The sequence below is a fragment of the Haliotis rubra genome, unplaced genomic scaffold (assembly GCF_003918875.1).
Source record: "Haliotis rubra isolate DU_JTF1 unplaced genomic scaffold, ASM391887v1 Scf27, whole genome shotgun sequence".
Classification (NCBI taxonomy): domain Eukaryota; kingdom Metazoa; phylum Mollusca; class Gastropoda; order Lepetellida; family Haliotidae; genus Haliotis; species Haliotis rubra.
In genome coordinates, this window is record NW_025766780.1 from 721988 (window position 1) to 748811 (window position 26824).

The window sequence follows — 26824 nt, forward strand, 5'->3', positions numbered from 1 at the left end:
CCTAGTTATAATGCCACCATTTTTCCAGGAGAAAATATGGCATGTCTTTGTTGATTATTCTTTATTTTTCAGTTGCATAGCACATGTACACTTGCACATAAATGCAAAATACATATTAATAAGGGCAGAAAATCTGTTCTAGCATAAACATGGCATTATATCAAGGTTGCACTGTCTATTAAAAATACTTTTTTCATTTCCATTGCTTTTCCAACTCCTTTAGACACAAATCATTAAATGAAATCAACACAAGATTGTTGTTGTGATATCATAAATTCCAGACAGGTACTGAATGTAAATGAAAATACTTGCTGCAGTTAATTATTTACATCAAACATATTTCCGCTAAAAATCTGATTCACCACCGGAATCGGATGTGTAATATAAATCTGTACTGGCACTGTTTGAAGAGTCTGATAGAACAGGCTTCACTCCTGCAAACAGTTCTTCTAGTTTCAACATGAACACGTTTCAGCACAGATGTCACAACAACTATGACAGCCGGTTTCAGGTTTTAGTTCATCCAACTGTTTTACTGTGAGAAATGATGTCATGAGAGACATTCTTCTGCATTCTGTTAACTGGTACACATTTCTTACTTCAGTGTCAGACTTTCTCAAGTGAAACGACAACAACAATGCAATGGCCATGTCACCTCCTCGTCCAACTCGACCTATTTCCTGTACAAGATCAACTGTGTTACCAGGATTTCCGTATATTATAACACTGTCAAAACCTGCTATGTCAACACCCATGCCAAGCGCACTTGTACACACCACCAACCTTAGTGAACTTAGTATCTTTCAAGCCCTGTAAAATTTCCATCTTTTTATCCTGCGGTGTATGTGAATGAAACATAAGTCCACTTGCTTCACAAGATTTGGCTGCTCTTCAGTAATGTAGGTATACATTCTTGTTACATCCCTGATAGTCTGCCAGTACATAACAGTTCTAGGAAAATGATTCTTTAAATCTCTTAAACCGTCCACATGCCAAGACATGGCAATTTCAACAGTGTTGGGCACTTTAGCTACAACAAGTTTAACGTTGGTCTTGTTTGGAGACATGTTTATGACATCTGTATTTTCAAGGACAGCACTTTCACTACACGTTTTCTAATTTTTGTTGTGCATGTGGCACTTAGTGCTAGTATGCATGCATCAGGAAACAATGATCGCCGTTCCCCAATGTGAGCAAACCATTTCCTGAAAGCTTCTTTTTCGGTACCATCACTCCCATGTCCCCTGAAACAAGTTGTAAATCTTAACAGTTACTTGAACAAATTTTCAATTAATTGTTCATTAAATGTCAGGCTGGTCTAAAACTGCAAAAACATTAACAAATGTGTCCACCCTTAATAAAAATGTACCTGACTTTTGTGATAAAATGGTTCTATCAAGTATGAAGAAACTTAAAGCTGTATAGATGATATTGTTGACATTTTAGTCTTTTGATGAGACATACCATGTTGCAATTGTGTGGAACTCATCGATGACAATCACATCAACTTTGAGCTTTTGTAGTGCTGTTCTCCAAAGTGGGTCACCAACAAGTGTCTCTGGAGAGGCATAGATGATATCTACTGATCCCTCTTGAATAAGTTTGTCACTTGACTCACTGAAACCTAGAAAGATGAACAAGCTGAATTATAAGAATTATGATATTAGTTTGACTTTCTCGTGTGAGATGTTTCCACAGGTGATTCAAGTGGTTATTACAAACACTGAACCATGTATACAAACATTCAGAAATGGAGGTTAGAGTATTGGAACTAAATCATACTGTCTAAAATTGTGTATTCAAAATGACAGTTGTAGATCTAATAATGATAAAAGTTGTGCGGTGTCAAAAAATATAATCAAAATTACTGTAATTGGCAGCAAAAGGTAAGCTTTCCATAAGTATTTAGTACCAAATATTTTTACTGACGTCTCATGTACATGAAATTAATTAAGAAATTAAGTTAATAACAGGAACAGTAGTGTCATTTTCAAAATAAAATAGGCCTATAATAAGTACATATAATTCAAATTCATTACATATTAGGCTCTTAAGATTAACACAAATTTTCATACCTCTGTACGCTGCAGCAATGCCCAGAATGGAGGAGAGTTTATCTACTTGATTGTGCATTAGTGACACGAGCGGACAGCAAACGTCATCTAGCCTGTATGTGTAGAATCCAACACGCGAAGAACAGGAATGTAAGTTTGAAAAGCAAGTGACTTGCCAAATCCAGTTGGTAGTGTGGCAACACAGTCTCTATCCGCCAGCAAACAATTAAAAATTTCTTTCTGTTGCTTTTTCATCTCTTTTACACCGAAATGCGGAAGAACTTTTCCGAGCGCACTGTCAATTTCATCTTGCGTCGCCATTTTGTAAGTCCCGTCGAACGCAAAATAGTAGCCATTGTCTGATTGGTGAAATCTCTTCGGCCGTCTCGCTTTTGATTGGACGGTCATAGGTCACTCAAAGGTCATCTGATGCGACCTTCCATAAGGGTTTGTTAGACTCAGTATAGCAGTGTAACGAAAAATACTGAGCCTAAGTTTACTTAGACTGGAATTCAACATCACTTAATATTCAAAGATCCATTAAATAACCATCTTTGTGACTTGACTTTGATCCATGACACTTCATCAATAAACTTTACTGCACATTAGAATTGTCATTGAAACAACTTTCCTCATCACCAGGCCTCCAGCAGTCACACACAGTAGTGCAAGGAAGATTTGATCTCTGCCATTTGCAGCGCATTGTTTGACATTTTGTTTGACATGTTCATGTAATAAGTGCACGACAGGTTTCAGGAATGGCATCCAAAGACATCACTAGGGGTTATAGACCTTTGTTTGCTCTTGTCCAACGCATCTCTGTGAATTCGGGGCGTGATGGAATAGATTCACAGGCTTTCCTCCAGATCATGGTTTGGTAATGGACACACTGGATGTTGTGGCATAGGGCATCACTTGTCGCTGGCATCAACTCAGGTTTTCATGATTTCTCAACAAAAATCTTATGCACCGTGTTCACACTTTGAACATTATAAACACTGTATAAGTTGCACACAAACCCTTCAGCGGATCTGGGCCCCGTTCCTCAAAGCGATCGTAGCGCTAAGGTGATCGTAACTCCCATACTTTAACATAGACTTACGACAGTCGTAGCGCTACGATCGCTCTGAGGAACGGGACCCTGGTTTTGTCTTGGTTCAGGTTTTCAGTGCCCAAATCCTTTAGGAGATGATGATAGTTGAGAAAGACCTTCCAGGCTGACCTCTTGGTATGACCACATAAGTACCAACTTTACCAACTGGAATGTACTTTCTTTTCTGGGCAGTTCCTGTCAGCATCCAGATGTTGTCAGCTTTGAGAGATGGAAAGTTTGCCAGGAGAAGCATCTGTATCTCTGGCAGCCACTATGACCGTTCCTGAAGTGATGTTGATGATGGATGAGCCGTGTCTCGGCCTACTCATGAGTTGATCCATGTTTATACTGGACTTTGAGGACTTGACTGCTTTCTTTTTATTATGTGGAGCATTTGTCAGTAAGTCTTCAGACAAGAAGCAAGCAAGGTCAGCTTTGTTGTTAGGAAGTGCTCTGAAGTTGGTCCAGCAGTGGGGAAGTGGAACATCTCTGCCTTCCGATCGAAAGATTGATCTGTGAGATCGCCAAATGATGTTTCATTTGCTGGCTTCCCAATAGAGAGAACCCGCACCTGTCCATCTATAATAGACTAGTGGTTTCTGACTCGTCAGAGAGATGAACCCCAACCGGAGGTATAACAAGCCACAACCTAAATTTATATCATGGTACATATCTACCCTTCATGAAAAGTAAGGTTGTGGTCGCACAAAATAGGTATGGCACATGGTAACCAACATGTTGCCATAGCAACACATGAAAATTTACACAAACACACATTTTCACGAAATGTGTGATAACTTCTGAAATATATCATATATTTCAACAAAACTGATTGCAAATTAAAGGACATAGTGTGGCCTTTTTTTCACAACATAGATATGTATTTTGAAAAAAATTGTAATGGTTGTATTTGGTTCACCAAAAATGAAATTTTAGCCAAAATTGCAAATTCATGTGTTTTCAAAATTCACTGAAAGAATAAAATGACAAAAACAAGAGTAAGGTTGTGTCCATTAGATTGTTTAAGACTTCAGCTTTACAAAACCATCAATAAAACTGAGAATAGTTGTAATAAACTTGTTAATTTATCTGATTTTAATTGGGACATATTACAGAAAAAAAAACACGAATATTTTATGGACACTTCAATTTGGGGTAAGTAGCCAATACATCTTTTGTTTGATTACCCCCATATACATATTAGGTAAGTTGTACTATGATCTGTCAAGGGAAAAAGCAATTTGTATGTTTTGTATGACAACAGTATCGGATTTGATAACAACCTAATAGTAAAAGGGGTTGTCCCCATCAAGCACCTGTTTTCATGATACATTGAGCACGACTTAAATGTACCTCTATGTTAATATCACATTATCACACTCGTCAAGATATCTAATAGTTTCTACAAAATATGTAACTACAAGTTTATCTATTTGTTCACATATCCATAGAAAGAGTTATTCACATTTGAACCTACTTTGTGGGTAAGATCCAGACTATCACATATGCCAACAACCGTCATGTTTAAAACTTCTGTGTAGTATGATCAGTGTTAGTCACATTCTTCATCTCCATCACTGTCAGAGAATGTGGAAAAAATAGTGTTCTGACAATCCTGTCCTCCACATTTACAAAATTCTGTGCATTTGAGGCCTGAATGGAGACACTGACACTTCTTCCCAACACTACAGTCGTTGTCTGTGCAATACAAGTGTGTGAGATTTCTCAGTTCAGTTGGAGCTATCTCCTATGAGAACATCACAGGTTCCAAAGAACCATTCACATCTACTGCCCACCCATTGTCCTTGGGCTCACCAAGAACTGGCATGGGTACGTGACTGTCACCGCTGCAAATGTCTGTACATATATATTAACAACTCCCACGGTTCCAACACAGCAAACTTTATTCTGTGTTTTATCTGTGTACACTGTTTTCTGTTACTTCTGCTGTTGCCGGTTGAAAAACCGTATTGCAACACTGAACTCCACACTGAAACTGTACATTGCATGCTCCTCTTCCCAAGTTATCTCCCCTGTTTACAGTCATGTGACTTACCCTAGATCACATGATCTCAATCTAAATATAGCTCAAGCATTTGACCGCAACATTCCGGCCCCTTAATTGTTACAAGTAACAATTACAATACTAATATACTCTAAGGCCCAACGATCTGAAACATATTCAGTTTCCCATAAACTGATACATTTAAACTGAACATAACTTTATAACTGCATCAAATAGCTCTGAGAATGTGAATCACTCACATACACACTCATACATACACACATTATGGTTGCATAATAAACCTAAAATATCCACTGGTTAAGTAAATTATCAAATGTACACTTCTCTACACTAGCTCAGCAGTAGAACTGAAAACTGATATTGTCACACTAGCTCAGCAGTAGAACTGAAAACTGACATTGTCAACATTCACCTTCAAGCAGTAAACACAACTTTGAAATTGGTCTGTTCAAAACACCTGACTTTGTTTTGACTTCAACACTGCAAGCACAAACCCTTTGTGATCAGGATAAACTTTCTCAATTTTTGCCATAAGCCATGAATTTCTAGGTGCTGCTTCATCGACGATGAGAACTACATCTCCAACATGAATATTGGCGGCGGAGCTTTGACCACTTTTGTCGCATACCTGTAACGACGTGAAGATACTCTCGAGACCACCTCTTCCAAAAGAGATCTGCTAAGTATTGATTTGTCTCCATCGACGACGTGGTACGCGATCGCCTCAGAAAATATTCCAGGAGGTAGGTTCGGGCTTACCTTTTAACAATAGCAGGTGATTTGGTGTCAACGATCTAAATCACTTGGATCATCCGGAACTCTTGAAATTGGCCGACTGTTAACTATGGCTTCTACTTCACACAGCACTGTGTGTAATTCCTCATCACCTACAGGCTGATCCTTGAGAACTGAAAAAAGTATCTTCCGGACACTAATGCATCTGTCGCTCCCAGATTCCGCCATGATGTGATCCAGTAGGGGATTGAATATCCATTCAACATTCTTCTGTATCATACTTCTCTTAATGGTAGATTGATTCCAATGCTTTATTGCCTCCCGAAGTTCCCTCTCTGTGCCTTCAGATTGGTACCATTATCTGACCTGATTTGCTGAATCTGACCTCTCCTTGCTACAAATCTTCTCAAGGCGTTGATACATGAACTGGTATCAAGCGAGAAAAGAACCTCGATATGAACTGCACGTGTAGTCAAACAGGTGAAAATTACTCCATACCTTTTGACCAAGGCACTCCACCACGCTTTAACTTCAAAGGGACCAAAATAATCCGGCTCCTACAAATGTAAATGGAGGATCATTTGGGGTAACACGATCTCTGGGAAGATCAGCCATCTTCTGTTCCAGAACACCAGCATGATGTCTTCTACATGTAACACATCTGTGTATCACTCTCTTGATTAAAGAGGTAGCTCCAAGAATCCAGTACTTACTGAGTAACTTGTACAATACATGATTCCTGCCAACATGCCCTGAAGATTCATGAATATTCCTAACTATCATCTCTGAAATATTGCTGTCTTTAGGCAGTATCACTGGATGTTTGGTATGTTCAGACATACATGCTCTGTCAAGCCGCCCACCAACCTTCAACAGGTTATCTTCTACAATGGGATCAAGCTTATATAGCTTACTTGACTTACAAAGTCCAGCCTTAGAGTTCTCAATGATGTGAATTTCATGTGCAAATGCAAGTCTCTGTACAAACTGAACAATTGAAGTCTCTGCATCAACCATGTCCTGCAATGTTAATTCAATGTCTGAACGCTTCTGTTGCAGATCTGTATTGTTCCCTTGACTTTGTCCCTCAAGTTTCTCCTCACTGTGTAAAATCCATGCCACTGCACGCTTCAGTCTGTACCACTGTGAGAAATGATGAAACAATGTCATAACTGTGTCGCTAGCATCTGTGAGTTTTACTGTATTTACAGTTTTCCATTTCACTTCTGAATCGTTGCCTGGAATCTCACGGTTCACAACAACCACTGGCCATTCATCTTGCTGATGCCACAAGAATTCAGGACCACTTTTCCATCGGGTCACTCTTCATGAAATCTTTCACCGAGAGTCCCCCGTGAAGCATCATCAGCTGGGTTTAGCTTCGAAGTCAATATAATGCCACTGCTGTGGAGATGAGCCATCATGGATAACTGAAAGTCTGTTTGCTACAAAAGTGTGAAATCTTGAGTTGACATTCTCAATGTATCTTATTACAGACATACTGTCTGTCCAATAAAACTGTCATCAATAGCAATCTCCAGTTCTCTTTTTGAGCAGATTATCAACTCGAATTGCCACTGTAGCTGCAGTTAACTCCATCCGTGGAATGGTTATTTGCTTGAGAGGGCTACTCTGGACTTGCTCAATATAAATGAACAATGAATGTCTCCTGTTTCACTGACAAGTCTCAAATAGGTCACTACTCCATACCCAGTTTCACTCAAGATCACAGAAATGGTGAAGCTGTGAAATAACAACCCTTCCAAACCAATTTGGCTTCATGCATCTGTCAAATGAAGTGTACTCCAGTTGTGGCAATTCTACAAGCCATTTCTTCCAGCACGAGAGATACTTGTCTGGAATTGCATCATCCCAACCACATTTTATCCTGCATAAGTCCTGCAATAATTGTTTAGCTGGTAAGATAACTGGAGCTACAAAGCCCATTGGGTCATAGACTGAACTGGTAATGGAAAGAATGCCCTTCTGGTTGCTGGTTTGTCTTTTATCAAGATCTTGAACACAAACTGATCCGATTCAATGCACCATCCGAGTCCTAATGCTCTTTCCATTGGCAACTTGTCTTGGTCCAAGTCTAAATCCTTGATTTTTACTGCTCTTTCCTGTTCAGGTACTGTCTCTAGAACCAACCGACTGTTACTCACCCATTTAGTGAGATGAAAACCTCCTCTTGAACAAACATCACTTATGTCTGCTACAAAGTTAATGGCATCTATGTCTGTTTTCACAGACTTTAGGCAATCATCAACATAAAAGTTTCTTCTGATGCTATCAGTTAATCCTTTATCAAAATATGCTGAGTTATCTTTCCCTGTCAATCTGAGCGCATAGTTAGCACAACTTGACTTGACACAGCACCAAAGATATGTACTGTCATCTCATATTCCTCTAAATCTCTTGTGATGTCACCATCTGCCCACCACAAAAAGCGCAAGACACTGCGATCACTTGGCGGCACCTTCACCTGGTAAAACATTGCCTCAATATCAGACATTAACGCAACTGGTTCTTGACGAAACCTCAATAGGACTCCTAGCAAAGAACTAGTCATATCCGCCCCTTTAGCAACTGGTCATTTAATGAAGTTCCCTGATAGCGTGCAGAACAATCATAAACCACACCTAATTTTGCCTGGTTTTTGAGGATGATAAATACCATGATGTGGTACATACCATGTCTCTGTATGATGACTGTCATCTGTCAGTACTTTCTGTGCATAGCCTTTCTTCAACAAATCAGTCATGAATGCTGTATAGTCCTTGTGAAATGATTCACTTCGCAGAAACTTCTTCTTTAACTGCTCTGCCCTGTATTCTGCATGTGTTCTGTTGCTGGGTAAGGTTTCAGATGATGACTTAAATGGCAAAGGGATTTCATAATGTCCATCAACAAGCTCAGCAGAGTTCATAATGTCCATAAAGAGTTTGTCATTCTTAGACATCTCAGGCTTGTCATCTACAAGTCTTTCACTGAAATCATGGTTGTACTGGCTGACTAACTGTTTCTCTAAATTTTCCATCACACCAATTCTGTTCACTGATACTCTTGTCAGACACCCATCAATGTTGCCACATTCACCACTGACAATCCACCCCAACAGAGTCCGTGACTGCATAAGGTCCACCTTGCTGAGAGTTTATGATCTGCCATGGTTCTAGAGCAATGGGAACATTACTTCCTATCAACAACTGTACTTCAGCATCAATCTGTGGCAATGTAACTTCCTCTAAGTAAGACCACTTACTCAAAGCTTTCCAATCAAATGCATCATTTCTGGTGACTGGAATCTCCTTCTGAGTATATAGTTTAGGTAACTTCACACAGTTGTCACCCTTCAAATCTGTCACTACCAACCCTGTCACTGTGTAGCACTGAACTGACTTTTTTCTGACTCATAGTTTGCAACATAATCTGAGTTTTCCTACCCTCTATACCTAAATCTCTCATCAGGCTTTCTGTACAAAATGAAGCAGAGCTTCCATAATCAAGGAATGCATAGGTTTCATAACACCTATCACTATTCTCCAAAATCACCCTGACAGGCACAATAGGCAAAGAGCCACTTGTTCCACTACCACAACCATATGTCACACAATTATTACAAGCAACCTTCACATCTGTTTTAGTGTCTTTAGCATTAACCTTAAATGCAATACTGTCTTTGTCATAAAACTGAGAATGCAAAACAGTTGCATGCATGCGTTCACACACATTGCATTTCAGTCTGTTAGTACAATGTTTACTCAAATGCCCTGGGATAAACATCCAAAGCACAAAGATTTTAATTTGAGAAAGTCAAGCTTTTCAGGATATGGCTTATTCCGCAGTTTCTTACACAAGTTCAAAACATGCTGTTCCCCACAAAAGGAACACACTGCTGTATTTATCCACTGTCTGCTAGGCACTTGGATGTCTCTATATTTCATCTTGTCAACAATTGTTCTGTCTGGTGTTTCGATGTTAGTTGCAAAGTTACTGCCTCTGGTTCCTTTCATCTTGTCTTGTCTCTGTCTGTTAACTCGTGGTGGCACTTGTCGCCCATCCTCAATGTTACGCATACAATGGATCGGCCAATATCTGTGCCTGTTCTTCAACAAAGGTAACTAAATCTTGAAAGTTACTTTTTGTCCTTTTTCACCTGAATAGTGAACACAAGACTACGCCATCTGTCCCAAGATCTTGTAAGGCAATTTGGAAATGATAATTTTCATGTTTTGGGGTGTTCTAGCTCCTTCAAATACTCAATGTCTGCCATACTGTTGTAACACTCAAGCAGATACAATGAATATCTGTTCAGTTCATCACTGTCTTCAGCTTTTATGCGGCCACTGTAGAGCTTTCTCTGTGTATGCTGTAGCTACTTTAAACTTATTTCCAAACTTGGTCTGAAGCAGCTGTTTAGCTCTCTCGTAGCCTTGCTCAGGCTCCATGTGAATACAGCTACGCACCAATTCCCCTGGCATTCCACTTGTATATTGTTCCAGATAATAAAGTCTATCTTTGAAACTGTCTGTCTTACTTTCTATGCAATGTTCAAATGCCATGATGAATGTCTTAAAATCCAAAGGATCTCCTCTGAACACAGGAACTTTACGCTCTGGTAATGTAGCTAATCGCTGATTCTCAATGACCATCTTCATGGTGGCATTTTCAGTATTCTGTGGAACATCTTCAAACAATTGTGTCTGAGGCACAATCGGTACACAAGTCTGGCTATTGGGACATAGTACTGATGGAGGAATAGATTTACCACTCTTAAACATGTTCAACTGTTCTTTTCGATTCATTTTACTCACACTGTCTGTAATCTCCAATTCCTCAATTGCTTCTACCTGAGCATTAGCAACTGCCAATTCTGTCTCTATCTCTAACTTTTCTTTCTTCTGTTTTAGATACTGTTCTTCCTCCTCCAAGGCATGTCTCTGCTGAAGACACTGTGAACGTGCCTCTTTAACTCTGCCAGCTTGGCTACCATCTTCATTCTTGTAGATGAAACACTACTCCTAACTGAATCTTTTGAACCCTGACCTGAAGATTTCTTGCTTTCAGACTTCCTTGACTGAGCTACTTGCTACACTAGCCTTCTCAACCTTTTCAAGGCTCTGTGAATTGTCTTCTATCCACACTTCCATGTCAGCCTTAAAACTACTTAAACATACTGTCTTTTTAGCAAACCATGACTGAACATCTGCATCAACAACTTCTGGTGTAAGCATATCGCAATATGAATCATATGACTGAAGAAAAGCACTGTATTTATCCTTCCATCTATCATAATGTTCCTGGATATCTGACACTTCAACATTATTCTTGAGCAAATCTTCAATAATGCTCTTTTCTCTTGTTACATTCCAACAAAGTCTACACTTCTCTTCCTTCAATCTTTGTATTTTATACAAACGCCCTTTCTCTGACAAAGTCCTTGATCTGATTGACATATCGTCTTCCTTACATTCAATGTTCCTTTCTGGTAGAGCATATGCACCTTTAGACGACATGTTGACACAAATTATCAGCCAACAATACAGTTATTCACAAAATGTCAATGTCCCATTCAAAATGTCTGGATAAACGCATAAAACTTTCAAACTTGTGCGGGCGAGACTAATTTAAACTGGAAACGTGCTTGCCACTTTGTAAACAAACCTCTTGCCGTCACTTCCGGTCAAAGGAACGAAATTCACGTGCGAAGTGTGAAGAGACAGAGGATATTCAACAATTCACTAAAAAGTCACTTTAAGTCAATATTCCACAGCAATATCCTTTCTTCATTCAAAATAATCAACTGTCATTATAATATCCGAAGTTAGAATGCGAAATATCAAACTTAGCTGAATACCACGTGCACTGTCAAACTGCATGTGTAATCCACGCTTGCTGTCCAGGGTTTTTCAACTTTGTCACCGCTGCAAATGTCTGTACATATATATTAACAACTCCCACGGTTCCAACACAGCAAACTTTATTCTGTGTTTTATCTGTGTACACTGTTTTCTGTTACTTCTGCTGTTGCCGGTTGAAAAACCGTATTGCAACACTGAACTCCACACTGAAACTGTACATTGCATGCTCCTCTTCCCAAGTTATCTCCCCTGTTTACAGTCATGTGACTTACCCTAGATCACATGATCTCAATCTAAATATAGCTCAAGCATTTGACCGCAACATTGACTTTGGCACCAAATGGCTACTTGGTACCTGGCTCTCCTCACATGCTCGGAGAAGGCATCTTCAGTGGGAGGTAGATCAGCAGCAGACTTGTCAGTCGTTGACGCCATCACATATCGCAAACGATCCAGAGTTGCACAGGGCTGGTTTTTTCTCTTGAATATTGACAGAATAAATCTCCTTGCTATTGTAACATCATCCTCAAAATTGCCTGACATACCAAATCTCCCCAAAGATGCATATTCTTCCTTGACATGTTGCAAGAGTTTGCTGTAAACAGTGGATTTTCCAACTTTGTAGAAACTGCTAGTTGTGTCACAGCCAGTTAGTGTGTGAGCTGCAGGCAAACTCTGACAGACATCATGTCCCACTGTTACAGCTATGGTACTGATGGGAACGTACCTCCGCCTGTTGGTGGACTGTGTGTTGTGTCCAGCTTCCATATATACAGATGATCTAAGCATGGCATTATTTGTATAGTACAGGAGAAGTACCATGACATCTGTGTCGTCACTTCGAATAACGATACGGTCATATCGCTCTGAAAAGTGAATTGCATGCAGCACCATCCTTGTATCGGCTTCCTCGTGGGAACTGAATAGGTCCGTGAGATCGGACACACTGTTTTCATTGATACATTTTGAAATACAACCATCAACAAATCCACCAGCAATGATGAGTTCCTGTCCACTGAGAAGAAATTCTTTTCTTTGCAGAATATAATCTGAAACAAATACTGCTAAGCTTGCCTTGTTAGCAGAATTCTTTAGGAATTTTCTGTAGTTTGGAACTGTACGGCCACCTTTTACATCAAACGTGGCTCCTGACTCATCTCCACGTCTTTGTCGCTCCAACTGTTTGATTGAATTTGGGCTGTCATATCTATCAAACACAATGGCAATGGCGCCAACACCAAGATTGCTATCAAGAATTACCTTCAACCCGTCGAAGAACGCAATGTCCTAAGTCATCAAAGGTGGTGAACTGTGTGTCTTTCAAGCTTTGCAAGAGTGCCATGCCATCAACTACATAAGCTGTGCTAGGACCTGTGTTCAAGCTGTGAACTTCATCACATGTAGCTTCAAGTTTCTTTGCTAGATCAGATTTGGTGCATTTCCTCATCGTGCCATCATCATGGAAAAGGGAAGGTGGGACTGCTGCAAGTTCATGTTTAAGGACAGATTCCAAACTGACATCTCTCTGCTTCGATACAACCAGCAGTCGACGAAAAAGCACCTCAGAATCCACCATAAACCTGTCAGTCTTCTTTGTTGGCAAACCTTTGCGCATCTCTGAAAATGTCAGTACTTTCATGCGAGGTTCGGATCCCAGAAACTCTTGTTCTTAGTTTCTTTAACGAGGGCTTTGCTAGGAAATCCTGGTGTTTCTTCTTGCCTTTATCCAAGAAGCCATTCAAACTTTTACTTACCTCAACTGAGGCAACCTGTCCAGTGGCAATGTTGATCGATTCTGAAGGCACAGTTAGTAGGTCAAATGGATTTTGATATTGGGAAGCAGCCTCCATGATCTTGGTAACATCCTGTTCATCCCTGACAAGCCTTGCATTTCCAAGTTCCTCATGTGGCTTATCAGTCCTGCTCCGATCACTACACAGAGACTTAAACGCTTCAGCGTTATTCTGCAGTGATATGCCTTGTCTTTAACCATCGGGTAAGAGCACCTTTGGCGTAGTGTCAGACCAATAACTCCTCCTTTGCTTTTGCCATCCCTGTTGATGGTTTGTTCCAGGGCTTGATCTGTTGCCACACTATTGAAGCTGTGCCTTGAAGATCTTCAGATGACAAACCCACCTCCATCCAAGTGTCTGTAGGCTGGCAGATCATTGTCTTTCAAGTTGTTCATGTCCGCTACATATGTTGGAACAAACTTGGCATATGTGTGTCTACCTGCAGCCACAAACCAGGGAATAGTTTCACATACAGTATTCAGATGAAGACTGAAGTTTGCTTCACGCTCTGCCCTAAGTAAGCGCAGAAGTATATCTCCTCCATCCAAGAAAGTGTCCCAGTAGGAGAACGTTTGAGACATGGTTCGTCCAACCTGTCTAAACTCATCAATAGTTTTGATGAGTGTATCAAGGTGTTGAAACTGAAGTTCATTTGATATCTTGATTGCTGAATCATGATCTTTGTAGCAAATGCATCTTGCAGTTCCTTCAATTTTGGCCAAGAATGGAAGCCTCTAAAGTCGTCCTTGTTCTTGAAGCCATGACTCCATTGCCACAAGCAACATCACGGAATAGAGCTTCATGTACCAACTTCAAGCCTCAAGTCCTCTTGCATATTCCTTTCCCTGCAGCATCTTACGGGCTGTGTTGACTGCATAGACATCAAAGTCTGTCAATAAAGACAGAAGGCCTCCTTCACAATAGAGATGGCCGAGGCTAGCAATAAAGCCATTGTGAGATGCATGCCTCCAACTCTCATGGTTACTTTTTGTACAAGGCAGGAGGTTTTGCCCACAGGATTTCCTGTGCCTTCGAGTAGATGGCCATGTCAGCAGTTACAAGTATATGGCCTTGGCCTAGTTTCTCAGCCAGCTGAACTAACTGCAGTAGTACAGTGTATATTGTGGAGAGATCTGTAGGAGATGCCTGAATAAAGGGAAGATATCTCACGGATGCAACAGGTGAACTTTCCTCTGATATAAAAAAAGAATTGAACCCGGTCCAGGATGGAATATGCTGAGATTGCCCTTCTTCTTTTCTCACACGAAGCTAGCTTCCATATCATGTCCTTGTTCTGGGGCACCCAGCATAGGCAGTGGAAGTTGAATAGGCCTCAGTAGTAGAACTATCAGCTACTGGATTGGACTGAGGACGTTGTGCTGGTTTGGTATACCTGAAACTAAGTAAGAAAATTCATTTACCTTAGATAATGCTAGTCATGTATCTACGTCAGTGCAGTATGTCTACTACTGGGCTCATCTTTGGTCCTACTTAGAACTGAACTCTCATGAACCAGTATAGTTGGTTGACAATATTACTCCAAACAATGTTGTATACGACTAAATCTATTTATTTATTTTGGTTTCCATTCCCAAATAATTCATAACATACCTTGCCAATGGAACTTCATTGTCATCATGCTGGATGGAGTTTTGAGGACACGTGGAATTGGAGATTCCACTGATATTCCTGTTTCTCCCTCTGAAACACGACTGCAGCCATGGCATGGGTGGTTGATTTTCCATCAAGGGTCTCTTCATTTTGATCAAAGTTATCAATTGCTGCATCGATTTGAAGGTTATGATCACTTGACAACTGGAGACCTCTAGGCACATACATAGTTTGATCCTGTTGATCAAGGGCGACCGAGGTAAGAAATCCCGAACTTCATCATAGGATACACAGTGACCCAGTGAATGGAGTTTATCTATGAGCAGCTTACTCCCAAATTCATGATGTAACGTACACACCAATACCCAAAGTCATGGGGGTTCTTACATGCCTAGATTTAGAGATGATGTCATGACAAATTGCAAGTGTTGCAAGATCATTCTTTGAAACATTTGCATCACCACAATCTGAATGTGTTTGTATGATTTTTCGTTGGTAACCCACATTACAAAATCATACAGTAAATTGGGAACAAATTTGGCACATGTCAACATATTTAGTTGAGTACATGGTTCATAATACAAATTTGAGTCACAAATGCTTGACATCTGGTATCTCAATATCTTGGCTGCAGAATGAAGGATCTGTCTTTCATCAATCTCAGATAGTCCAGATGTTGGTGTAAGATCACAAAGATCTTCAGCATCTTCAATGAAATACTGTTCTTGCAATTCAGATGCTTTTCAGAGCATCACCCACAGAGACTGTACTGGAGACCAATAAGTCTGAACGCCCATGGCGCTCAATGAAAACAAGTTTTTCTCCAAAATATTGACTTAATTTCTCTTTCAGTTTCCATGAATACACCTCAACATGCATTCCCAAACTTGACAAATTCTTTTCAAATTCCATCCTTACTTGAGATAATGTTTTTACAGATTTACTCCTGGAAAGTATTGTTTCTTGAATGTTAGACACAAGTTGCTTAAAGGCCTTGTCATATTCTGAGTCTCCCTTGTCATGGTCAAACTTTCTCCTTGCTGCTGTAATGTTTCGTTCTGAGATGTATGCAGCATAACAAGAACGGTGGTACTTTGCATCGAAGGCAAACAAGTCAGAATAGGTTGTCATAATGAGAATAACCGTTTCATCATTTCTAGCAATAGCGCAGCCAATACCTTTTCATGTGTACTCTGCCCTGTTCCTGTGGCAATCTGTGTTAGTTTCTCACCCTTTTTCCACCCTTTGCTACAAATGAAGCAATGTTGCCGGATGTTAAATGATGATGTGTCATTTCTGCTTTTGCTGGTGTTGTTGTATATGGATTCATCAGACTGTGTGTTGTCAGATATTTGACTGTTGTCTACATGTACATGCTTCAAATTGGATTTGCTGGTATACGATGATGCTCGACAAGACTTGTGAAAAGCAACTTCAATAGTCCCTGTCAAAATATCATCTTTGAATGGCAATAGATGATGATACACTTCATCCAGACGCATTTCAGAAGCTGTAAACAATGCTTGCAGTCCATCTACTGTGGGTTTTCTTACAATATTTGATGCCTCTTTCCCTTTTTCCCCAAGCTGTCTATGACAGAGAATACAGGACTGGGCGGATTCTTTTGGCAGGTGGTGCCAAATCCATCCTTATATTGTTTACACAATAATGAGCATCATAGTCCAACTTACATTGATCACTGAAACTTCACTGTGTTCAATATCTATGTCATCACAGACAGAGCAGTCACTAATACTCCATATTGATAGCAGAAGTTGGGAAATCACTCTCAACAAACACTGCCAAATTTAGTAATAATGAAGCGCCCATAAAATCTTGGGTGAAACTTTATGAATGGACAGTGTTTTTGAGAATGGTTGTTTGACCTAGTCACAGTTGGTAATGGTAACATACCTTCAAATAAATTAATGCCCTCTACATGTGCTATCATATGAGTGTAAACAGGGCTTTCTGTGTCATTCTGAAAATTATTTATGATTAATGAAAACTATCAATTATTTTTTCTGCACTAACTGATGCATTAAATAATTCATTGTGTCCATCGGTGGCTTCAATAGAGTTAATGATTAGTACTGAAAGAATTGATGAACATTACAGATCATTTTAAAAAAAAGATGAGAGTTGTACCCCATCAAATAATGTTGTAGTGGGTGGTTAAGTGAACCTCCCGTCCGAAACATATTTTGCTCTTGTAACCATGGAAACAGAGCATTATATATATTACATACCAATTTCATATGACCACAACCATACTTTTCTTGAAGAATACACATATATGTACAAGAAAATATAGGTTGTGTCTTGTTATACCATCGGTTGGGGTTGCTCCTATTTTTATAGGCCTTTTGAAGAATGGCCACTGGACTATAAGTAGAGATGAGAAACTTCCACTCAGCCAACATTGATTTATCCCCTGTCCTCAGAGAACTGTTGGTTTCAGCAAGAGCTACCGGCACTGATATAAGATTTAAGATGTTGTCAAGATCAACAACACGTCCAGCTGCATATGACATGATGAAACACTGAAAAACATTTCTGTCTGCCTACATCACAGTTCCGTTATTCCTGGCGGCATGCTTCTGGACAACATCATATAGGTTCCCAAATGTTGAACAATTGTTGAACCCATTGTCAATGGGTTGTATATGGTTCGTCTTCCAGGTGATTCTGTGCTACTTGAGTAGTCGACAGCTTACACAGTCATCAATCTGTTGCTGACAAAGAACTCTTGCATCTCCATGTAACTCAACCAAACAGAATTTCTATTTTCTTCTCTCTTCTTTGCTTTGAATTCTTCCATCAACCTGGATTCGGACAACAAATGCAGTAAGACCAGGGGGCTGGAGGCAGCTTCAGATATAGTATTAACCCCCTGGCTGCCGAGATTTTTTTCAGGCGCACATTTTCATATGCTTTGAAAAGTGAACGTTGTGCGAGAATTGCGCTCGCGTGGTGCTGGATCTACGTACGGCTATAAAATTACACAGAAATGTAGAATATTAAATTTCCTATCCGTTGGTATAAATATAAGTGATTATATTATCGAAAACAATGATAGTGAATCATAAAACGTTTCCGACAAACGCGCACCTGGCCAATCAATATACATCATTGTTTTCTCTATAAAACGACACAAAAATGTGTAATGAACAAGACAATTCCTTTAAATGTGTGTGCATATACATTTCATAACATACATAAATCATTTTCATTAAATATTATCAGTTTTACATATAAGGTTTAATCAAATCGCCGTTCATTAACCTGCTCATGTGAAACTGCAATATTAGTTCAAATGCATTGAATATTGTACATCATAGGAACTAAAGTAATTGCAGTTATGGCTACGTTTGATCTTCTAACACTTGTGTAAAGGTTTAGAATATGGTGTACTGCAGTAAATGTGTCAATTTCTTATGTAAATATGATTCAAACAATCAAAAACTTTCAAAGAATAAAACACCGTGAAATCCTATATGCACGTTATGATATGATATTGGACAAGGCTAAATGTAGATACTGAGGTCAGTTTCATAAAAAAGTATCTGAACTATCCGCAAAATATACATCATAATACTGACAGTGTAATCGGAAGGATTGGACGATTGTGTTTACCCTTGTTCAACCAACCTTCACCTCAAAGAAATTGCCTAATATGTACAACAATGTTGACGTATGACATCACTATCGTTGACCTATTTCTTACAAAATGGCGGCTTTGCTGTCAAGGATACACAGGATTTTGCGAGGATCCTTCCATTGATTCAGGGATCGTTTGTACATAAATGTGACATGTAAGTAATCAGAATGATTCTGACTATCTGTGTATTGTTATATGTATTTATCGCTTTCACCGTAAGTAAGAGAAGAAGCCAGAAATACTGATAATTACAGTTGTCGCTCTGCATGATTTTCGTCAGTCATGGCGTCCACGATGCACGGAAACTTTGACAATTTCTTATGAATTATCAAATCATTGCATTGTATCTATTTATAATTTCCTATTTCTTACTACGATACTCTTTCCATGCATATTCCAAAGGTATTGAGCCATTGCAAGCAATGAATAGACGGATGAATGTTGAAAAATTTCAGAAAATGCTACGCAGTGTAAAATCGAATTTGTCTTTGTTTACATTTCGAACCAGGGCAGTCTTTCGAGCACAGCCGTTCGCTTTCACAACCAATATGTTTCGGCCTCATTTTATCTGGACAGTTGGTATTGGTGACAAAGACCAGTTGCAATTTGTTTCTAAAATGTATGGGGAATTCAGTGATGCATTTTTCGAAGCTGAATATGAAATATACGTGATGTAATAGGCGCCTCAACACCGGCCTTCGAAAACGTGATTTTGTAAACACTATCCAATATGGCGGAAAGCTCTCACGGCGTTCGTGGTAAGTGCATTTTCGAAAACATCCCAACCGATTCTAGATTCATCGGCAACGCTTCAGAATTATAATTAGCGATTTCATGTAAAAGTGATATCAGTGATCATGAGTATGTTAATTTTGAAATTCAATACTCCCAGTAATTATCCGATTTTCACATTTCAAAACATACAGCAAATAACGCTGTGAATCGCGATTTCGTACTGTGGCAAAAATGGCGACATTTTCGATGAAGCCTATTTTGAAAGGTCATTTTCAGCACTTGAGCTTTGTCTAAAATAATATTGGGATGGTATCAAGAAACAGGAAATGTCCCGCAGAATTCGAAACTGTGAAGTGTATTTGTGTGCGTGGGATATTTTGATTTTTATTGGACTTGAAATTGAGGGTTGAAAGGGAAGGACATATATGTCCCTGTGGCATCCAGGGGGTTAAACAGTTTCCTGTCAGTATTCTTCAGACTGACTGACTGACTGAGTTTGGTTTTACGCCGCTTTTAGCAATATTCCAGCAACATCACGACGGGGGACACCAGAAATGGGCTTCACATATTGTGCCCAGTATTCTTCAGAAATGCAGAGAGATGTGGTCTTGAAAGTAGATACATTATTCCATTAAGAATTTACAAAAATATTGATGTAATGTTAAAGGAGGAATATTTACAATAATTGCTGCTAACCATCCGAACTATGTAATAACTAAAACTTTTTGTTAATAACTTATTCCAAATAATCTATGACAATTTTGATAAAATACATTTGAAAAAAAATTGGGATAATTTTATTTTTTTTTTAACAAAATCAAATTAAGCATTTTCAATGAAAGGCATTCTATACCTTTTGGGGACAACAATATTAACATTTTAATTGCACAGTGGTCATTTATATAAGTTAATCTTAAGCATTCAGTATTGTTTTCACTGAAAAGGATATTTTGTGGCCATTTTGTTTTTGAATTTTGAGGGTCAAAAACATTTTTATCAACTTGGAATCCTATTTAATCATGATCAACACTGTTGAAATGTCTTAAAAAGTGAAGTTTCAAAAATTAAAAATTAGAGATACAGTCATGGCCGAAAATAATGTGCACACTTACCACTATTTTAGGCCATTTTGGCCAAAATGGTGGCCATTTTGATTTTTCAATTTTGCGGGTCAAAACACTATTTTCAGCTTGGTATCCTATTTTTTCAAGATCAGCACCCCTTAAATAGGTAAATTAGCCTGGACACCAAATCATACTAAAAAATGCCTCATGCAAGATCTTATATTTGAGCCCTTTTCAAGAATCGGGCCTAGTCTATAACAGGTTTGTTTGCTTACACTAAATATCTTAATAGAAACAAAAAGCATACCTGTTGAAAACAGTCGCTGCAATATGTATATATGCACCATCATGGTAACTTACCCCACAGTTCTGAAAGAAAGAAATGAACAAAATTAAACTGATCATTAAGTTAAGATTAATCGTTCATTGTATTCAGTTCAATTCCATTTATATTTAGGCTTAAGTCCTCGATAGGACTGATGCCACACACTCCTGTGCCATTTCGGCAATTGAACGTGAAACCCACTTCAATATTTATTTCACAGCTAAACCTGTCAGTGAAAATTGAACAACATTATACAGGACATATGTAAAGGCTGGATATTTTGTCCCAGTCCATTGTACAAGTAACCCAATATCCTGCCTTTTACCAATTACATGATATGGTTTTGAGGCTGTGTTCCATAGCAACAGTTTTCAGTCAGTCATATGACAGGGGCAAGTGTGAGCGTGACAACATAGCCCCTGAAATCTTCCTCTTTCTGCCAACAACATAGCCCCTGAAAAATTCCTCTTTCTGCCTGCCCTGTCGAGGTGACAACAACCAATCTCTGGATTGTATTTTTAGGTAAGAAGACCAGTTTGTGTCCAAATTGCAACCAGGTCTTCTGTATTAAATTTCAATACATAGTCTCGGCTCGCAAATTCCACTCGTATTGACGAGTAAAATTTGTTTGGGGCAAGTGCAAAACATAATTTGCTTGTCCTAGAGGATGAGTATATTTACTGACCCAACTATTTTGCAAAACAATAAGTTTAAGTTTTAACATCGTCATTCCCGATTAGCAGAATTTCCAAATTTCTTGAAAACTAACCACAAAGTTTAGGTCTTGATGTGCGTTTGGTATCCATTTTTAACAGACATCATGCAGAGTGGTTTTGTAATCTAAATGCTTCGAATATTGTGATTGGCTGCTATTAATGAACTGACCAATGAGAAAAATCATCACAACATGAATGGTACTGCTGTCGAATCAGAATAAGCTTTATAATAGGGAATTCCCTGCTTGTTATTACCGATCCTTTTCATCGTAGTCAACTTTTCTTTTGGCTGATGCTTTGTTTTTATTATTATACATAAGTAATTTCCAGGTTAGATAAAATACTTGATATATTTTACCACATACACTAAACTGAAAATCAGATTAACTCATTAAGGCCGAGAGAGACGCACATATGCGACAAATAAATTAGCTTCTCACAGTGAGAGCCGCACATGTGCAACAACAGAAAGCACCTCTTATTCAGCGATAGCCGCACATAGGCGACAACAAAAAGCACCTCTTATTCAGCGAGAGACGCACATGTGTGTCATACTTTTAAAAATCGCACTGTACTTATCATTTCAACCAATTTAGTAGTACTGAGCAAAGATGAGCTTTTCGCACGAGAGTTGCTACCTTTAGCGTTAATTAGAAGAAGTATTGAAAGTGTTTTAATACCAATTGCTAATCATTATCATAGGCTTATACAGCGTTTGGCAAATGAACACATGTCGGCGAGAAGGGGATTATGGGATGTTTTTTACAGTGGAAAGTGTCTGGTACTCTTCATTGGGAATGGATACTAAAATACTTCTTATGCACATTGATTGCATTAGATGTAATGGTTTAGAGGTTACTGAAGATTATATTTTCTTCAAATACCTAATAAATAGAAAACAATATATAAAATTTAAAGAACATATAAAGAATTCAAACACAATAGAATAGTTTGAATTTACTTTCTAGGTATTATTACATTGTCATGTTTCATATAATGAATCTAATCTAATTTGATAATGTTACCTAATCGAATATAAAGTGATAGTCCCTTTGCATCGAATATAGCCCCATTGTGTATACTACTACTGAGGTGCATACTCAAATTTGATGAAAATCGGTCGAATAGTTTCTGAAATATTGACTTTTAAGTGAGCATGGGGTCGGTCGGGAAAGGCAAAATGTCCAACTTTTTGTTGTAATTAAGTCTTAATTAATCTAATGAAGTCATCGAGAGTGTTCCCAATGCCGTTTTGCTATAGCGTAACCATCTGCTGAGATGCATGCAAAATTTCACGAAAATCGGTCAAATAGTTTAGGAAATAATCACTTTTTAGTGAGCATGGGGTCGGTCTGGCGAAAGGCTAACAATCCAACGTATTATCATACTTGTTATATATTATCGAGGCGAGAGGTGTTTTTAGCTGAATAAAGCGCAGGCCTCGGAAGTCATCACCTTGCTACCGTCTCAGGGGTTGCTTTGAGCGAGCGCCGTGGACGAGTATAAGTGTGTGTGTGCGTGTCTCGGCTGGCTATGATGATGATGCACGGCCGGCTGACTAGCGAGGCTACTGATGTCTGAAAGTGAATGAAACGCATCTCTTGGCAGTTCCCCCCAGGTCGTCGTCTCGGTATCACCGAGCGAGCGCTGTGGGCGAGTCGCAGTGTGTGGCTCAGCTAGGCTTGTACAGCTTGCTGTAGAGCTGGCTGGCAACGTTACGTTGATTTCCACTTATCATACCGCATCTCTCAGCAGTTCCCCCAGATCGACTCGCTGCCGTCTCGGTAGCATTGAGCGAGCGCTGTGGGCGATTCACAGTGTGTATGTCTCGGCTCGGCTATTTACCTACAGCTCGCTGAGATGGCTGGCTACGTTATGTTGATGTCCGTGAAACAGTTTATTGTGAATCTCCTATGATTTGTTTGGTTGTCGTAATGAAGGCTTGTCGGGCCTGTTGCTTTCCCTTGTTCTATGAAATTTTTTTTTTCTCGTCTTCGCAAATGACGGCGTTTTTACGAGACTTGGTCCGAATCTCTTGTTTCATTCTGTGATATTTTGCGATTTCTGATAGCACCAAACGAAACTCTTCTTCAGAGATTTTAGAGTCGGTGAGCGTGGTGGAAATATGATCGTCTATCGTGTTTAACTTCGCTTCGGCTAGAATTCTAATTTTGGCGTGTTTCAATGCTTTACGTTGCAGTCTGCGAGACACGAACTTAAGGGTCAATCCCATCAACCCTGCCACTCCGGCTGTTATTTCGATGCCTAGCACCACGGGTGCAGCCACGATGGTGGATAATAACCCGATACCTGCTACGCCTAATCCCATGCTGACTGAAACCAGAGCGCTGTCAACACCGTCCACGGAATTGACGGCCCTGTGATATTTTTTCTGTAATGCCGACCGCGTATCGCGTTCACGTTCTAGTTGTTGTTTGATCTCGCATATCTGTCGCAAACGAAACCCGTCTACGGTTTCCAGTGTTTTCGCCACTTCATCCACGACCGGGTACAGTCCCATTCTGTATATATACTCTTTTTATAAAATAGTATTTAATTGGTCCTCAGTCAATGTTTGATGAATATACTTTAAGCTGATGAGGTACAAGTTTTCATATATATAAATGGTCTGGAGTTCAATAAAATTCTTTTGAAATATCATAATATCTAGGTTTGCGGTGGGGTTCTTCCTGGTTGTATACAAATACGACAACGTTTTTGTTGATGGCGATCATGCCAGCGTATTTTTAACCCATGCAGAAGGTTTATATCTACTCCGGGGCATCTCCAAGAAATACTTCGATAATAAGAGTAGAACCTTGTATCATACTGATCCACGAGTCTGGCACATCAGTATATTTTAGTAAAAATAACGCTGCTTTTTTCTCATTGGGGACTAACATGTTAGCCGTTTGATCTGGTAATGGCGCTACGCTCATCCACGTTCTTCTTCCAGGATCAAACCTCCCCAGCAGTATCCCGTTATTTTTAGCGAGACGCCACCATCATTATTATCCATGATAAGATAGGGTAGGTCAGGACCAGGTTAATAATCCAGTTCAACTGAGATTCGATGATGACTTCTCGTCGTTTGTACACGTTATCTTGTAAGCGCATGGCGTACAAGGTGTTTTCCTCGCCGGGCAGATCGAATCCCCGCGTGTCCCTGAGATCGGCTAGCGTGACGTTGGGATGATGATGGTTCATCTCGTTTATATATAATGTATTACGAAATGGTTTTCAATTGGTTATCGGATAATTCCTCGGACGTGCACTTCAAACCCATGAGATGTATGTTGTCGAGTAGGAAAATTTTGGTGAGCGATATCGTGTCTTCCACGGTCACGGTGACTCCCTGCATACTGGTGTAGGTGTTAACGTTCACCCGCACGTAAACGGAGCAAACTTGGTATTGTTGTTGTTTGGCCCAGCGGAGTTTGATCCCTTTCACGATTTCGACGACGTTACACGCGCCGACGGCGGTTCGCCGAGGTAGACTTGGATGTACAGCGTGGATTTCGCCGGCAGATTTTCCAGGACGTTTACCACGCTGTCGAATTCCGACACCATCTGCAATCCCACGTTTTGCATCCCGGGTTTGCTCGACAGCATGTGGGCTACTCTTTGCCTCAATGTGCTGACGATCATGCTGCGTCTTTGCGTAGGGACGTAAGCCACGAGCAGCGTTCCGTTGTTCATGACTTTCGTCAGGTAGTGATCTTTGTTGTCCGTGAAAACGTGGGGAGAGTCGAGCGTGATGTTGAGATTCCAGTCGATTTGGGATGGCACTAATACCCATTTGTTGTCGTCGTTGAAGATGAGAGTGTACTGCATGTTTCTGGAGACGGCCGTGGTCTCGACGTCGTCCAGGTGGAACAGCCTGCCACGGAAGGCTGGGGTTATCGTCCATTCGTCCTTGTTGCCTATCAGGTCATACCGAGTGTTGTTGACCGCTCCTTCGGTATCGGCGAAATCCCCTAGGTCATTGCCGCCGCCACCACCACCAACGGCAGTAGAGGGCAGCAGTTCGACGCGTTTGTAAATGCTGTTTTTCAGTTGCAAGGCGTACAGTTTGCCGTCGACTCCGGGTTCGTCGAATCCGCGCGTGTCACCGAGGTCGGAGATTGCTATGTTGGAGCATTTTCTAACGTGTGTTCCTGGACCATGAGACTCCGTCATTGCCGTATGTGCAGCGTCGCGCTGAGATATCCTATACATATGGGATCGTGTTTAACATCTAAAACCGATATTTTCAATTCCGTGATGTTGCCTCGGATTAATTTCTTGTAATGCCGCGACGAAAACGATTCGGTTCTGCCGTCGTTGTACTTTTTCCGTTTTCACCGGGCACGGCTCAAAGCAGTGTTGAAGGTCGTTCGACTTGAAAGTTGTTGGTTGTGCTCAGCTGATCGAGATGAATGCACAGTTCGCGATACAGAACGAGATCGGGTAATTTTAGTGCCGGTCACGGTGGTTGTCGGTGGTATGTTGTTCGACGTCAACCCATGTTAGCCAACGGCCGACTGAGTCTCAAAGTGTTTTTTTCCGTTGTTGGCTAACATGACCGTGACGTTTGAGTCGTTCATTTTGAGTTCGGCTCCCACAGATTTGAAGATTTCTTCATTGAGCGAGCACACGCTGTAGTAGCCGTCCGTTATTTGGTTGCGGGTGTTATTGACGAACAGCCTGTTGTTTCTTCTGTTGATGTTTGTCCATCTTGGGTAGTAGGTGATGTCGCAGAGAGCGACTTCGAGCTGACTGGACGTGTTATGGATCGCGCCCAGTACGTGCTGCTAGGAAAATACGAAGTCCATACGAAAGGGTTTCGTGAATAACACGTGCGAAGTGTGCAGCGTTGGCGTGAAATGCCATTATCGTCGTTGCAAAGCCCACGGAGCGGACGTGGTACGAGGCCATCTCATCTACTTGACGAAAAGAGACTATCTCAACGAATGCAACCGACTGCTGAGAATAAGAATCTAACGTGCTTCATGAAAATCGCTGTTTTTGAAAGTTTGTTGAAAGCTTAACTCTCTAACGTATTGACGGGGTTGCTAACATTTAACAGCGAGACATACTTCGCACATCAACAAACTACTAGAGATTTTGACTCACAGCCGAAAATAGCGATGAAAATCCTATTAGAG

General features: G+C 40.1%; 2 protein-coding genes across 2 annotated transcripts in view; both read right to left on the reverse strand.

Annotated features, from left to right (window-relative positions):
• LOC124280553 (leucine-rich repeat-containing protein 74A-like) overlaps nt 1-26824 on the reverse strand; it is a 520775-nt gene that overhangs the window by 218733 nt on the left and 275218 nt on the right. Inside the window, 1 exon segment of the mRNA XM_046716499.1 lies at nt 20997-21005. Coding sequence (XP_046572455.1) covers nt 20997-21005 — 9 coding nt within the window.
• LOC124280554 (ATP-dependent DNA helicase RecQ-like) lies at nt 661-3075 on the reverse strand. Its single transcript, XM_046716501.1, has 3 exons — nt 2076-3075; nt 1465-1624; nt 661-1244 (listed from the first exon to the last, which is right to left on the reverse strand). The coding sequence occupies exons 1-3, from the start codon at nt 2131-2133 to the stop codon at nt 1070-1072; spliced, it is 393 nt and encodes a 130-aa protein (XP_046572457.1). The 5' UTR covers nt 2134-3075; the 3' UTR covers nt 661-1069.

Coding starts and splice junctions, on each gene's coding strand:
- LOC124280554 (XM_046716501.1), bottom strand. CDS start 2,133: ATGCACAATCAAGTAGATAAACTCTCCTCCATTCTGGGCATTGCTGCA. Junction 1,625..2,075: donor CATTGCTGCAGCGTACAGAG/GTATGAAAATTT, acceptor TCATCTTTCTAG/GTTTCAGTGAGTCAAGTGAC. Junction 1,245..1,464: donor TTCCACACAATTGCAACATG/GTATGTCTCATC, acceptor AACTTGTTTCAG/GGGACATGGGAGTGATGGTA.